At 38.5% G+C, this 16,334-nt stretch overlaps 1 protein-coding gene across 1 annotated transcript in view; it reads right to left on the reverse strand.

Annotated features, from left to right (window-relative positions):
• Nucleotides 1–2,080: 2,080 nt before the first annotated feature.
• Nucleotides 2,081–16,334, reverse strand: part of lrp1bb (low density lipoprotein receptor-related protein 1Bb) — a 157,185-nt gene continuing 142,931 nt past the window's right edge. The window contains exons 83-91 of the mRNA XM_028590475.1: nucleotides 13,381–13,542; nucleotides 12,657–12,831; nucleotides 12,192–12,296; nucleotides 9,542–9,655; nucleotides 7,602–7,678; nucleotides 6,782–6,872; nucleotides 6,288–6,438; nucleotides 4,299–4,373; nucleotides 2,081–3,270 (exon numbers count right to left, since the gene is read on the reverse strand). Coding sequence (XP_028446276.1) covers nucleotides 3,130–3,270; nucleotides 4,299–4,373; nucleotides 6,288–6,438; nucleotides 6,782–6,872; nucleotides 7,602–7,678; nucleotides 9,542–9,655; nucleotides 12,192–12,296; nucleotides 12,657–12,831; nucleotides 13,381–13,542 — 1,091 coding nt within the window. The 3' untranslated portion in view covers nucleotides 2,081–3,129. The remainder of the gene's footprint in view (nucleotides 3,271–4,298; nucleotides 4,374–6,287; nucleotides 6,439–6,781; nucleotides 6,873–7,601; nucleotides 7,679–9,541; nucleotides 9,656–12,191; nucleotides 12,297–12,656; nucleotides 12,832–13,380; nucleotides 13,543–16,334) is intronic.

A 16,334-nucleotide genomic window follows, 5' to 3' on the forward strand; every position in this document is an offset into this window, starting at 1 on the left:
CAAAATTGTAAACAGTAATAACATATTTCACATTTTGCAGACACTTACTGATGACACAACAGATTCTCACTCCCATCGCGTAAAATACGGACGCTTGGTCAGGTGCCTTTGGCGTTGTTATTGACGCTAAAAGTCTCCTTTAGCGTCATATCTAAATGCGCTTTATCTAAACACGCTTTATCTAAACGCGATTGGTGGGGACTATTGGCGTCACTTTTAACGCAGTTAGGTTAAGGAAAAGGGCGTGGGTGGGCTTACGTTTCCATGACACGCGGGAAGAACGGGACGATTGGGTTTAGGAAAGAAGAAAGCAACGGTTGGGTTTGGGAAACGTGACACGTGGGACACGATCCCCGTCTCCTGGTTGAAAGTCCTGTGTTTGACCCATCCACCACCCCAACCAACCTCCCTATGCGCATTTTTGGCCTTTCGTACTACTCCCTACCTACGTCATCTTCACACCCCGTGTAGCTGCTGCTCTCCCTGGTGCGTTCTACAAACACGCTGAAGGGTGCTTTTTGCGCCGCTTCTCTCGCTGACACCCACTGCCCAAATGTCCTTATTTTACGAGTTCGGAGTGAGAACGGGTTGGATGACATGTGGACCATTGCTGATGTCACTTGAGGGCACTTTGCTATTTGTACTTTTGATATACAGTTTAGAGGTGGAAAGTGCTGCTGGTTCCTGGAACCTTTTTCCCAACTGAATCAACATTTCAAAATTCAGTTTCTTTAAAAAAAAGAATCAGAATATTGCTTGACATAAAATCATGGATAGTTTAACGATACTATAAGTTTATGTTACAGCAATCTATTATGATTTCCAACTTGGTTCTAAATACTATGACAACCATCAGCCTAGAGTGTGTGTGCATCCCAGCTGCAAACAATTCCTAGTGGCTGAATTCATCCAACATTGACCTGCAGTCCCCAAAGTGAATGGTATGACTGTTCTATCACATTTATGCAAAGCATAATGTTGAGCTTCTGCTCACTGTTCGTGATATACACAACTGAATTTTTCTCTTGGAGAGTTGTAGTTGACTTTTCTCTTTATGTTTTAATTAAAGGCTTGTACTTTTGTTTTTAAAAAGAAAACCCAGATATTTTTCAATAGAATGGCTCATCTTTTGTACCGATGATTCAACTAGTAGTTTTATGTACTTCTTCCAGAACCGTAAAAAACATCTTCACAACTCTATTAAGAAAATTGGACATGGGATAGCTAAGTCAGCCGGTTGCTTCTTTGTCCCTTGTGACTAACCACAGTATTGCAAGAAACAAAAAAAACCTTTAGCCCTAATAGACCACTATTATAAAAGAGATGGAGATGAACTTTGGCAACAAGATGCTCACGATGAAACACAAGAAACCTCAATCGGCTCAGACAAATTTAAACATTTGATTCATTTAGATTAGTTCACTGCATTCAATTACTTAGCTACAGCCTTCCACAGTGGTGAAGATTCCTTTCTCTCAGCACATTGGCTTGTGATTTGCAGAAAATAGTCTAATCTATGAAAACATTCATATGGACATTTTGGAAATGCCAGGTGTAATCACAGTGGATTTCACTGGCGGTTTACCGTGGAGGACAGTTAAAGCAGTTGTAAACAGTGGCATATATTTGTACCATCATCAAAATGTGGTGTGCTGGGTCTGCTGGCAGATCCAGCCAATAGCACAGACAGATGGAGAAAGGGCCGGAGTGCCGCTGCCTCCTCTGGTTGCCATGGTGAGGGAGAAGGTGAAGTGTGTGAAGAGACAGCCATTGTAAGTAAAGCAAAAGGAGACTGAATCATCATTCAGCAGGTGGCACAGACGCTGTGCCACCACCGCCAGGTAATAAAGGATGTCGGCCTTCCTGCACACACACAGGGAGGGCAATAATCTCCCATCAGCCACCTTTCTCTGCGCAGGAAGTAAAAGACCTCACGCTGTTGATTGACTTGTCAGGTCAGTGGCCATGCGAACCGCGGGAATATAACAACTCTGCCAGCTTGATCACGGGTTGAATAGGCAGTGTTGTGATCTGCTGTGGCCTAAGAAAGGGACACCATGTGGAAATAAGCCCCCTTTATTCAATATCGATTTACATTTTATATAAAAATTACTTACATTTAATACATTTGTTCAAAATACAAGCAGCCAAACATACAAATCAAATACAAAATTATTAAATTTCTTATAATTATCATCTTCCTTTTCTGAAGTAACAGATGTGTTTATAACTCTTCACCTCTTTTGTAGCTGTGGTAAATCTCTTCCTTGTCTACAACTTTAAGCCATCTGTAGATATATGAGACCTAGAAAAATATGGTATTCAGTATCTGTCTTTTCAGTGAACAGAACGAGATCTGGGAATCTGATCGGAGAACATTCAAGGTGGGCTTCAATCTCTTTCACCAAAAGATTAGTTCATGTGGTATGTCACTGTAGAAACTGGGGGGATGGAGGTGGATATCCACGGAAATGGAAAAGACAGAAGACCTATGGAATTACATATTGTGTGAGAAAAGATCATGTTGATAGTATGGCCTCCACTGGAAATCCAATCAGAAAATCTGTCAGGTACCGAGGAGAGAAAAAAATAGACAAAACCTAAAAAATATAAAGCTTCACTGCTCAATTGTGAAGCTCTGTGGTCCATACGCCATATGACATGTGAACAAAGAAAGAAAAAAGCCTTAGAAACAACCCTCTTAACGCTTCTCTTCAAAACTTACATTTGTTCAGAAAAATTGAGCCAACCTGCCTTCGTTACCTTCACAAAACGACACAGTGTCCGTGTTCCACTCAAACTAGAAACAGGTATGGGTACTGCATTTTAAGGTTTAAACTGTGCACGAGTGTGGCTTATGGTGTTAATAAATGTTTTTGCAAATCAGCAGCTTTACGTCAGTGTCAAAGAGTATACAGTATATCGCTGTATAACTTATGTTTGACAAACATTAGAAAGCAAACAGTAAATGGAAAATAAATCTCTTCAGCACACCAACAAGGACATTATGCTGATGCTAAACCGGTAAAACCTAAGAGCCTCATAGGAAATAGAAAAATTCTTGTTTCCTCCTTCATATTATACATTGTACATTGTGGTAAAAAAAGAAGTACAAAGTGTAAAGTTAGGCTATGCGGCGGTTTCATGAATTGTCCCCTCTAGTTTCTTTGGGAGTAGCTCTCTCCTCTCATCAATACTGATGACTGGCTTTCGGCAGTTTTGTCCGTCGATATAGATCTTTGCATACACTGGGTTTGAGTAGTTCATGGGCTGTAAAGGAAGGAAAGAAGATGGATACAATTTTATTTATTTATATAAATTTCTTAAGAACAGTGGGAGTCTTAAAGCTGCATTAATACATTTTTGTTGAGAACACAACATCTAACATATCGTCTTACAAAGTTGTAAAAGCCAGCAGATATGGAATAGCATCATGATTAATCTGGAATTGTTATGTTTTGTACACCTGATGAATGAAGTCCAATAGTTACTCTTCTTTGGTCCCCACCAACTCATGAGATAAAACATCTGGCTCTAAATACTTCACGTTGTTCATTACTGTAGCTAGTTGCTAACTTTGTTTGCTCTTTAGTACTGGGCACTAGCATACAGTCTGTTTACCAGAGTTGCATCTGCTGAAAAGGTTGATAAGTTAAGTTATAAGGTTGAGAGTTTGCAGGACAGGTTGCAAAAAAAAAAAAGACCTAAAAGAGACAAAACAACTCGGTGGAGCTGAGAGGAACTTCATTACTATGAGCAACCTCCTATTTCACATTACACAGGGCCATTTGAGCTAAAGTTAATATAAGAAAATATTGATTAGTGCAGCTTTAAGGAAAGTCCACTGTGATTATCAAGGTTTAAAAAAGTGGGCTAAAAATTTGAGTTGAACTATTGGAAGCAGAACAAAGAAAAGCACAAGACATCACTCATGCATAAAGTATAAGTAGATTGTTATTCAGTGAGCTGTAGTACAGTAACAGACAGCAACATGCAGGAAGAAGCCAATGTAAACATACAGTAAAGCCATGCGAGCACACTGTCTACATGCCAAATAATGCAACTTATTTGATATTAGGAATATATTGAAGGCTCTCACAAAATGATGTAGGAAACAGCTATAGATGACTGTGGATGTTACCGTGACTCACTTTCGCCTGATTTACATTTGGTACAGGTCGTCATATCAGTTTGTTTAAAATGTGCGCAAGGTAACTGCACAGTGCACACTGCTTGCCTACATGATATTGAATTTGTTTTCTAGAGGGAAAACACAAAGTGAAGTTTGGAAAGTTCACCTGTCCAGGGATTACCTCCTTGGGCACAGAATTGATGCCTAAGGTGTGAGGGTCACTGGATTTTACACACCAGCCCTGCAACACAACAGGCACCACCTCTGTTTACAGTGCAAAGTTACATTCACTAACACCAACACAGCTAACACATGAACAGTTTGACGCATGTAATAACGCTTGTCCAACTACTTTTTTTTTTAAATTTCCAAAAATCTGTCTAGTTGTAGCAAATTTCCTCTATAGAGCACAATAAAGAATGAATCTATTCGATTTTTGTTTAACTCAAAATAATACTGCACTGAATTAAAGAAGAAGGTTATTGTAGGGGACCAAGATAGAGTAGTGAAATACAGAAGCTAGTTTACATTCAAGCCAGCGTGCCTCTGTTGAAAATACATCCAGATTGGACTGACAATAGCAAATGTCAAAGTTGGCAGGGGAAGAAGCAATAGCATTGGACTTGAGGCCCTCGCAGGTGAGTTAGATAACAACATCAGTGAAGGTGTTATGATTCATTTGATATGCTGAGTGTTAGTGTGGAGTTGAGGGCCATGAACAGAATAAATCACAAGCCAGATGAAAAATCCCCTTGGTTCATGGCACCTGCACATTACTGCACACTACTGTAGCCAGCTTTTTACTACATCTTCTAAAAAACAGATTTATCCCAACACTAGATATCACATTATCACAGTTATTGAATCAGAGACAAAGAACACAACACACAATTATTTTTTATAAAGCTGGAAAATGGTGGTTGGTGTCCTTCCTGCAATTAAATAGTTTTTTTTAAGTTACACAAAGTTTTTTGTATACACCCTTGTACTTGCATTATTAGACAATATGCAATGAGTCGAAGCACAGGCAATTATGCAGGTTCAGTTGGGTGTAACTGACAGGGTGTCCCTATTTTCAGGACTATGCTGGTGCAACAGTGACGCTCCTGCAACAATTTATTTATAATAGTATTTTTTTTATAAGCATAGTATAATATAACTAATATAATTGGCAGGTGTGATAAGGATTGGCATCAATGAAGGCCAATCAAATCAACTCCTCTCCCTTTTTCAAGCACTACACTGATTTTTAAGGACATCAATACATATGGCAACTTAAATATGAGTTCCTAGAAGATGAATATACAGCACCTATAATGTATTTGCTGATAAATTAAACAAAATTCTGGAAATAGGGGATTTCCTATCACAATCAGTTCTGAGACAAAATAGCAAAAATAAGTTCTCGCTATAACATGAAAAACCTCATTTTAGATCCATATTATAAGAAAAAAGTAGTGAGTCTGTTATCCAGTCAATGGCTAAAGAGACATTGTAGATCAATCATATAACATGAATAACCACATTGATTCATAGATCATAAAAAAGATATATCGTATACCATTATTGATCAATCATATCTAATAATTTTGTAAAAGACATTTTTAATCTTAACAGGATGATAGAATAAATAACAAAAGGAAATAAATATCACAACATTTATCAATCATATTGCATCGATCGAGATGCTATATGATTAAGTAAAGATTATTTTATTTTTATTTTATTTACTACAACTGTGAGCTGCTTTCTTATTGTTTTGTGCCCCTATCTAATTATTGTGTGTAAATTTGATGGCAGAGAAGATAAGTGATTGTAGACCACCAGGCTCACAGTTGTTATGATGTAACAAGATACAATGCGTTTCTTGTTAAAACGTGTTAAACTTGTAAAAACTGAATAATTTGACATGTAGTGATAATGAATACATGAAAAACATAAGAAGGACGTTGTTAAAACAATAAACTATTTTAGTTCAAATGAGAACCCGAGCTTATGTATATTTTGTCATAGTGGCAGCAATATGCTGTAATGTTACACTGCATAAAACAACAAAGAGCTAAAACTAAAAACTAATTTGCTTTTCAGGCAGGTGTAAAGCTTCAGCTTGCTGTTGGCATTGTGGTTAGTTTAATATTGAGCTCATGAAGCCAACCTTGTGAGGGTCCAGCGTGAAGTTGGGTCGCAGCAGGCTGCCTGCATCCGCATGGTTGTCATGGTCCACTTCATACATGTTGTATGACGGGTTCCCAATCTCCACGTTTATCCCTCCGTTTGTCATGGGCTGTCTCTGGACTCGTTTTCCCCTGAGGTGTGCGGAGCCAGGAGTCATTAACATGATACACAACATGCAGGTCAACATGCTGTACAGCTTCGCCTGGCTCCACACAACAAATCACATCACACTACTTGGCACACTTGGAGTTTATAACTTTACTTGGCAGACCTAAAAGCTGGATTATAATCAGAGGCTGAGTGCAGAGGTCAGGCGTTCTGCTAAGCATGTCGAAACAAACAAGAAACTTTTCATTTATAAACCAAAGACGTCCATTCATCTTCAAAGCTGCGTAGTGTTGTCTCTCTCATCATCTGTTGCTGCTTAGAAGCCTCTCTCTTATTTACATTGTATTTCTTTATTTATTTACTTACCTTTGCCTCCGTTTGCAGATGTAAACACCTGCTACCACCATCACAATCAAGATTACCAGCAGGACCAGAGGCACAATGATGGCTATGCTCCCTGGGAGACAGACAGAGGAGAGATGGTGTGGAGAGATGAGTGAAAGGAGCTGAGATGGGCTCAGATAGTGACACATTGTATGTACCCATGCCTGACTGTGGCTTCAAAAATGGCTTTTCCCCCATGGGCTTGGTTGACTGCACACTTCTCTCCATTTACAGAACAGCTGTCTTACATATGAGCCGCTATACATTCATGTTTATGTAAATGCATCGATTCCATAAAGTCATGCATTCATTGAAAAACCTGCAAAGCTCTTAGTTAGAAAATGAGGACTAGAAGAAGTCCCAATGGTATGCAGAGCCCAGAATGTCAGAGTTTTTTTTATTGAAGAGGTTTCAATGTAATACTTAACATTAACTAAAAGACAGAACAGCCACATAACTTAACTGTGATGGGCTGACAACAGCAGCTCTTCTAATTCTAATGAAGTAAACCTGCTGAGTGAGGGCTTTTCTGTTCAAATACTGCAAACTGTTTAGTTTGGATGGAGTTCAGGAATTCTTCAGTTAGGGTGCCCCTCAGGACGAAGTCCAATTGTGCGGCATAAAAAAAAAAAAAAAAAAAATAAAAAGTATAAACCTGCCTGTGAGAATGTGTGGATGTTTAAAAATGTGATCATTTGCGATTGATTTGAATGATATTGAATGGGGACACAATAGAAATGATAATATTCATACAGGAACTATGTAAGGTTTTATAACGAGACTTGAAATTCCCAATACTCACCCCCGCTGGTATTGTCTGATCTGCTGCTTTTAGGGGCGGGTCTCTCACACTGTGTTCCTGCCCAATTGGCTGAACATCTGAAGGAGGTCAAAAGAGAGTAAAAATAAACTACTTTTAGAATATTTTTCCTAGCAGGAAAAAACTGCTGAAAAAACCCCTTTACAAAATGAACTACATTATGATGTAACCGTGGAATACATATACAACACATTATGATTCTCACTATGAAGTGCTTTGATCAAACACAAACAAAACACCACCTGGAGAGAGAGCACTATGTATACATACATGTTGTGTCCATAAACAGTGTGTGTGTGAATTTACATGTTGAATATTCAGTGTTGAAAAGTAAAAGGATGACAGCGGGACAACAAGTTGTCATCTCATTTGTGTTCCAATGGGATCCGATGGGCGTGATGTATGACCCTTGTTAGAGGATGTGATATCTAATTTCACACGACGGACGCAGATGGGTCTTTAAAGCATGAGTGATCTGGTAGTTGCGACTGGATGATGACAGAATGAAATTACTCTAAATTACATGCACTCTAAGACTCAGAACATCATTGAAAATAAGAATGCAGCCCCATACACACTGGATATGAATCACACCCTTGTTGAACGAAATGTCACAACAGCATGAATTTTAATGGGAAATTGGGAGCATCGGAGAGTTTGATCTACTTTGGGAAGCGTAACCCATGAAAAGACTAATTCCTTAAGAAATTCTCCTAACTCTGTGTTGAAGGCGTTAAAGATAAACACTGATAACCGATGAGATGTTCAGCCTAGTAAGTTATACGCTTACGTGATGACTGGTCAATAACGAACATATTCAACTTGCCATCATGCACAGGTTGCAAATGCACAGACAGATGCCCACGTCACAGAGACAGTGTCCCGTTTTAGTTCCCCCTCCCCGATTCCTGTGTGCTGGGTGACGACTGCATGAGATGGGTGGATGGGTGGCAGTGAGGGGCAGCAAAGGTACAAAGTCAAGCAGCAACTGATAATGTAATAAGTGCCACATCAGCTAATACCTGCTCAGAATGTAATACAAATTGAAAAGCTCTAATTCAAGGATTTTAGTTAATAAAAATACAAAATTAGAAATGCCTTAATCTACTGTGCCCAACTGCTGCTCCTACTTCTACCACAAGTACTACTATTACTCCTACTCATACTACTACTACTATTACTACTAATAACAATAAGTAATATAAAATGACTAGTTTTGGCAAAATTCCTATTTGATTTATTGCCTAGTCAGATACGAGGATTGATACAATTTGTTGCAAGTCTGTGTTTTAAGTATGAGTCACTATCTGGTTAGCTTAGCTTAGCACAAAGACTAGAAACAGGGGGAAACAGCTACCCTGTCCAAAGCTAACACAATCTGCCAACTAGCACCTTTATAGCTCATTATCATATCTCAGAGACTTCTTGGTTAAATAAGGGTTCCCTAAAAATAATAATAATGCAAATGTGATGTAAAAAAACATCACAAATGAAAATGAATTGACTAAACGTCAATTAATAAAGTCATCTAAAGGTAAAAAGTAATTTTGTAAGAAGTCAATTTTATTACAACAAATAAAATGAGTGATTGACAAAACATTTTCTCTCCAGTTTAAATGAAAGCTGTTGCTGGTAAAAGGGCAAACCAGTGTTTGACAGCAACTTTACAAGCTTAGTAAGTATTGTATATCACATTAATAATTATATAAACACAAACACAACAATTATTTACTAATTATGACTAGACAAGTCATTACTTTATTACACTTATTACATGATAAGTTGCTGCAAGGCGGCACTGTGACCGAAAGCCCATATACTGGACTGAGGCTGAAATGGAGCCAGATGGAGTTGGGGTGTGGGTGTGGACAAAAAGGGGTGAGTGGGCTCTGAATACAGCTGGAGAGGTGAGAAGGACCTACTTGCAGCGTGGTTTGTTAAGAGCTGTTAATGTGCACATCCCCTCATTCTGACAGAAGTAATCGCAGGGGTTGGCCAGCTCATCACAACGTTGGTTCTTGAACCCTGACGTGCAGCTGCAAAACATTGTGTTGGGAGTGATAAAAGGGCCCAGAGAATGTATATTGTTGAACGGTTTGCTGCTTGATGAATGGAGACTGACACTCTAATCCCTTTTAGCAGCTTCAGTCATAAAAATGGAGTAAGTCAATGTTGTGTCCGCATCAAGCAAATTAGCAAATAAATATATGAACACAAATCAAGAGAAATAAAGTATGCATTTGTAATAAGAAGCCTAATAAAAGTTTTTTGGTCAATTCATTACAAGAAAATAATATAAAATAGAGCAAGGCAAAATAAAATGTTATTTTCACTTCATTTCAGCAGAAGATGGTAAATATATATAAATATATATATATTAAATATAAATGGCTAATAATTGTTTTGTAAACCATCTATAAACATTGTTTGGACGCGTATTATAAAGTTGCAACTACTGCTTATTATAATGAGATAATGATAAATAAGTGGTTTATTAAGCATTTACTGAGCATTTTTGGGTGATCTATAAAAGAGATGATTATTTCATTATTTGTGCACTGATAATACCTATCTAAATAATGTTCGTAGATGCTTTACAAATTATTTATTAACCATTAATGTATTATAATCATGAGTTGCAACTTTATAATAGCCATCCAAATAATGTTTATTAACGGTTTACAAACAACTTCTTAAATGTTTAGAAGTCATCTGGTAATCATAAACAAATACCTAATACAATGTACATATTGTTGTAATATGTGCAACAATAAACTGTTAAAACATATATTATAGCCTTACTTTTAATTAGTAAACATTATCAAGCCATTGTTTGTAAACAGTAGAATAACTATTAACTTCAGTTTAATTAATTATCAATTTACCATTTATGAGTGATGTTACAGTATTATAAAGTGTTACCAAAAAAGGTTTGCAATACTTCAAAATGGAACATTGTAAGAAACAAATGGGAATTACTGTACCTAAATGTCGGACTTAAAATTAGGAAATAGGAAAAATGAAGAGAGGGAGCAAATTTCTTTGCATCTGGATAACTCTAAATCAAAATCTAACTCTCAAATTATATACACAATATGGATTTATTGTTAGACAAATATGGGACCTGTTCAAACTGAGGTCCATTGGAAAATGCTAGCCAATTCTGCAAAGACATCCTTAACGAGTTATAGTTGGTCTGGAAAGAATGTTATTGAGGAAGAGAATGCCAGAAGAAGCCAAAGTGACACATAAACATTGTGCTAAGTCAAGAACATATTTTCATCTGAAAGAAAGTCCTTCTATTGTGCACACATAGTCCAAAGCCAGTTTCTCAGCTACAGCTTCAGAGATAACTCATACTTCCGATTAAAATACTGTTGTGGTTTACTACTGACTGACTGACGGCACACAATTGCTGGAATAAGTGAGACATGTTGCATTGTATGGAAAAAGAGCAATTGTATAGTTGAAATGCTTTTCAAGAAGAATATGCACATATTTTTCACTGAATAGCAGTGAGGGCTTAGATGTTTACCATAGCTGTCTTGACTCATGCATTTTGAAAATCTCTTCAACATCTTTCAGTGTTTAGTGCAAGAATTGTTTGAAATTGAAGCAGTTCTGCCCTGCAAGGTTTTTGCTTTGGGAAGGCTTGATGAAATATGCATTTACTCAGAGTATTAAGTGCAAACATTAGGATTTCTTGACACTGACATATCCATCATCTCACATAATCTCTGTTCTTTGCAGCAAATAATAAACCACATTATCTAGATCTGTTAACCTCATTGAATAAGATCATTTGCATAGAAATTGATTCTATCCCCTGGAATTTGTGAGTGATGACCGCAAATTTCAATTTAACTACACTGGACAATGGGCAGTTAAAAAAAATAGAGAGTTAGGCTTTTGAAATGGATTTCCAATTTCCTCCTTGGGGAGATTTTTAACACAGCGCTGCATGTGATTATAGACGAGGTGGTATTAATCTATGGGCAGCGCTTTGAGTAGTCTTTCACAATAATTCCCTCGTGTCTGCCAGTCAAGCTTTTGTCTGTTACAAGTTTGTGCCGTTGGATATCATGACATGTTCTACCACTGACACATACCTCAGCTTCTTTTTTTAGAACTTCTAAAACCTACTACTGAAGAGAGTCATAGAGGCCTCAGATCAGCTCTTTACTGCAAGGAGGAACAGTGTGATATGTTCAGAATGGCAAGCTTTGAATGCGCTTTGAAACCATTTTTTTTTTCTGCCTAAAAACCATAAGCCACAGTGAGGTGTCACACAGCATAAGATGGTGTACTGGCACTCAGCACCTTGCTGTGCCATAGCCCCCACATAGTGACATCAAACCTTCCCTCAACTTAAGGATTTCTTTCCAGAGGAAGACATCTATCTTGTTCTCCAAGCAGGGAAATGGTACCCCTTGGTGATTTTCAGTGTTGCTTCTAAGGCCAAGCTTTCTGGGGCACAGAGCCAGCATTTGAATGGAGTGAGAGTGTGAATAATAGTGTAGAGCATTACATGTTTTTCCCCCACTTTCCTTCACCCATTAAGCAGTGACTTACTGACAGAAAGGCAGGTTGGTGTCAGGGTCCAGGTGACAGGTGCCTCCATTGTAGCAATATCCGTCACACAGCTGACAGCTCGGTGCTATTCTGCCATTTGTGCAACTGGAGGGTGAAGAAATAATGGATGCTAGCAACAGAGAACTACACTTTTACAAGAAGTAAAATGAGTCAGTGGTTAATTTTGTTGTTTGTCAAACATATGCATAATTCACATAAAGCGGGATAGTTCACCTGGCTTCTAATTCACAGAAGTTAAATTGCCGTAGGGTGTGTGGCCCAATACATTTTTCAGGTTTAATCAAATCAATTAATTCAGTTTACAGCCTGCGGATACAGCAGCTGAGACCTGAGGATACACTATAGACCTAATGCTTTTCCAGAAATGATGAGGACCATACAGCCTTGGCATTATAGCAAAAAGGGATGAGGGACAAGAAAAGTGAGCGGATACCAAGCACTCACTTGCAAACCACATCTCCTGTCTCCTCGTTAATGAGGCAGGGAGCGCCGTGACATCGAAGACACTTGTCCACCTCGCACTTGTTTCCCTCAAACCTGGCAGGACACACACACTCCACATACCCGCTACTGGATAGCGTGCAGGCCTTGGAGTTCACACAGTAGTGATGACAGATGTCTGTTCCACAGACACAGAAATATAAAGAGAAAGAGAGGCAGTGTGTAATGAGAAACTGGGAACATAGTTTAAGATAGTTTGATTGTAATTGTACACAGTTTTAATGGAACCTAATTATCCACATCAAATGACATCTTAGCCACAGATTAAATAATTTCACCCGTTGGGCAAGCAACGACAAGGAAAATACTAATGATGTGGAATTGAAATTCTTTTTCCACAACCCATTATGACAAAGCAATGCAAAAGGAAATACATTATCACTTCAGCACAGAAACACCCAAAGGTTGTTTGATGGTAGTATTTTGATTTTGTTTATCTGCAAATAGAGTCAAATGCGGTGTTTGTGGAAAGAAAACACTTTAGGGGGTTGTTTTTGTTCCACACTGCGTGTTAACTTTGAAATGCATGCAGCATAACTGAATTCAAATCAATGCTTTGTTGTGAGTGTTCTTGCAGCTTGGCTTGAAAGGCTAATGCCAATTATATGGAGGCCAAGTGCGGCAATAACCCGTTTGTTGTTGTGTTTGCAGTAGGTGGAGGACTCACGGTAAAGACAGCGGTCCCCAGTATATTCTGCCATACAGCGGCACACTGGCTGGTTCCCCTGATTAACTTCGCATGTTCCCCCATTTAAACAGTAGTTGTCACAAATCCTCCTCTCACAGAAAGGCCCTGAGAAGCCAACAGGGCAGCGGCATGTAGACTTACCTGGACAAGACAAGACAAAAATGGAAAACTTAAGAGAGCCTGAAAAGACCAAAACCAACAATGCATTGATCCTACTTACAAGTACAGTCTGTGTATCAAAATCCTTATATTGCCAAAGATCACCATTGTTGTCCAAAAACTATTAAATACCTTTAACACATCAATGCACACACTGTTGCACTGGATGACATGTTCCATTATGTGTCTTTCTCACATAAACACTCCTTCTGCTGTAAGTACTCTATAGCGCTTATGGCTGAAAACCATTGGCCATCAATCTGCCATTGTCAATCATGTCATCATAGTTACATATTGTATGCAAAAGATAATCCTTATAGTCACCAAGACAGATGTTAAATATAAGCAGTAAAAAGCCTCCATGACTTTGGTGAGGGTAAAGGCAAAGATCCATCCTTCCATCCATCATTTAAGACACATATTCATGTACGGGTCAAGGAGACTGCAGATTGGCACCTATGGAGAGAGCTAAGGTGCCCTTTGTCTCACTTATGTCCTCCAAAGATCCCAAATCGTTCACAGGCCAGACATAATATGCATATACTGTAATTCCTCCAACGTGTTCTGGGACTGCCCACGGTTTTCTCCCTTTTCAGACATGTCTGGAATATCTCTAAGAGGGAGACATTCAAGAAGCATCCTAATCAGATGTCCAAAGTAGCTTAAGTGGCTTCAACATGAGGGAACAGTGGTTCTACTTAATGTTTTTTTGTCTTCGTTTTCTAACAGGTTTAATAGCCTATCTTACCTATTCTTATATTACACACTTGAGAGGAAAGGCCACTCCTTTTACCATCTAGGGTACCTCCCCCCACTGGTTGAGGGTGAGTGTGATTTATTGTTAGACAGAGTAACATATTATTAGTTGGTGGAAATGTTCAAATCAGCTCTCCATATTCCTCGAAAAGCAGTGCACTCTCCACCATGATTTACTCACACGTTCATAACGGACAGGCAGAATAATGTTCAGTAAAGACAACAATTGTTGCTGCCCAGGCGCGACTGCGTGCATAGTATACAACCAAGTTGCCATGGATACAGGTCTTGCCATGTAGGTCACACAACACTACTTGGTCATTTCACACTCCACACCTCTGTGGCTGGGATAATCTGGGTTTGGAATGTCCAAGAGACAATCATTCTGCCTCCAGTCACTTCTCTGTTAACTCAATGGCTGTTGGGGGTTTAAGCTTTTTCTCTACAGGAACTACTTTTAATCTAAAAAAAAAAAAATGGCAGAATAAAACTGTAGGAAAAAGCCAAGTAAACACATCATGGAGGCATTTCCTGGTCCGGATGACGCTATATCAGTGTCATCTTTTACTGCCTACACTGAGGAATATTTTACCTTTCTACACAAATATGGGGTTCATCAAAGAAACTAGCTACCATGTCACATCTGGCTACCTGAACAGGTTTCCTTCTTACTTGACATCACCCTGAATATAACGGGTTGAACTTCAATCCAACCCTATTAGCTTCATTGAGACCCTTCAAAGGAAAGTCCTTTCCAACATTACAGCGAGTCAGGACAGGTGTACTGTCTGTGACACTGCAGAAACATAATTCCATGAGGTGGCTTGGATATGGAAATCCCCACAGGGAGTGCAATACCCATCTTACTTGCTTGCTAAGTTTAGCCAGGAAGTTGTTTGCTTTCTAAACCAGCATACACTGAAGTAATGAAGGTCATCTAGTCAGATGAGGACAACCACTGTGGTAGGTTACCTAAAGCTCATTTCTTGTGTTACAAGCATTGGAATGTTATGCGATGCATTGAATCATATCAGTTTAAAGGAATATACTTAGTATACTAAGTTTGTTAGCCATTCAGAGATGTCAACTGCAATAAAAAAAGAAAAAATCTAAATCATCCCTATTATAACCCCTATTGTCAGAAACAATACAATGGTGGTAATGTTATGATTATTAAGGAGTTTTGATCTTGTGAAGTATGAGTAAATTTACTTTTATGCAGGGATTTTTCTATGTTTCATATTTTTCTGAACACATACCGGTACTATAAAGACACCCATTAATTCCATAAAAGCATAGACAAACGAGAACGGTTGTGCGTCTATGGTTTAAGTATGTGTTTTGTTGCCAAAAGTTCCATTACAGTGTAGGTAAACCAGTTGAAGGGACAGGAGAGCAGAAATTCAATGACACCTTGTATTTTTATAGATAAAACTGGGAAATGTCCAGCCTCTAATTGATTGTGAAGTTGCCTTCAGTCCTCTTTTATCACCGAACCAGTGACTTTAGGAAACCCATTTGACTATATTCACTACATCGCTCATATTTAGTAATTTCAGACCAATTTTCTTATGCCTCAAAGACATGTGGTCAATGCAGCAAGACCTCTTCCTATAACAGACAAATTGCCAAGCATGAATGAAAGAAAAAGGCACCGTGTCCCCGGCAGCACAATACATATCACAACACTTTCATTTTCCTCTCAGCTGTCTACCACAAATAGGAATACAATTCATCATCTAGTGTAGCATGTTGGACTTCAACTACGCAGCCGGTGAATGAAGAACAAAATAAGACTGATTGTCACCAATAGGAGCCCTGCCTTCTCTTACTCAGTCCTGAAGCCCTCCTGTAGAGATCCCACAGCAAGTAACATGATTTGAATGCAATCTTGACGGACTCTATTTCATTTAATGAGAATCAGTGATTATCCTGGCTTCTGTTTATGTCACGTAGAGCTGTTTTAGGAATGTAAACAAAATTTGAAAACAAGAAACATGAAAAAGATTTATTTCCTC

The sequence above is a fragment of the Perca flavescens genome, chromosome 11 (genome assembly GCF_004354835.1).
Source record: "Perca flavescens isolate YP-PL-M2 chromosome 11, PFLA_1.0, whole genome shotgun sequence".
NCBI classification, from domain to species: domain Eukaryota; kingdom Metazoa; phylum Chordata; class Actinopteri; order Perciformes; family Percidae; genus Perca; species Perca flavescens.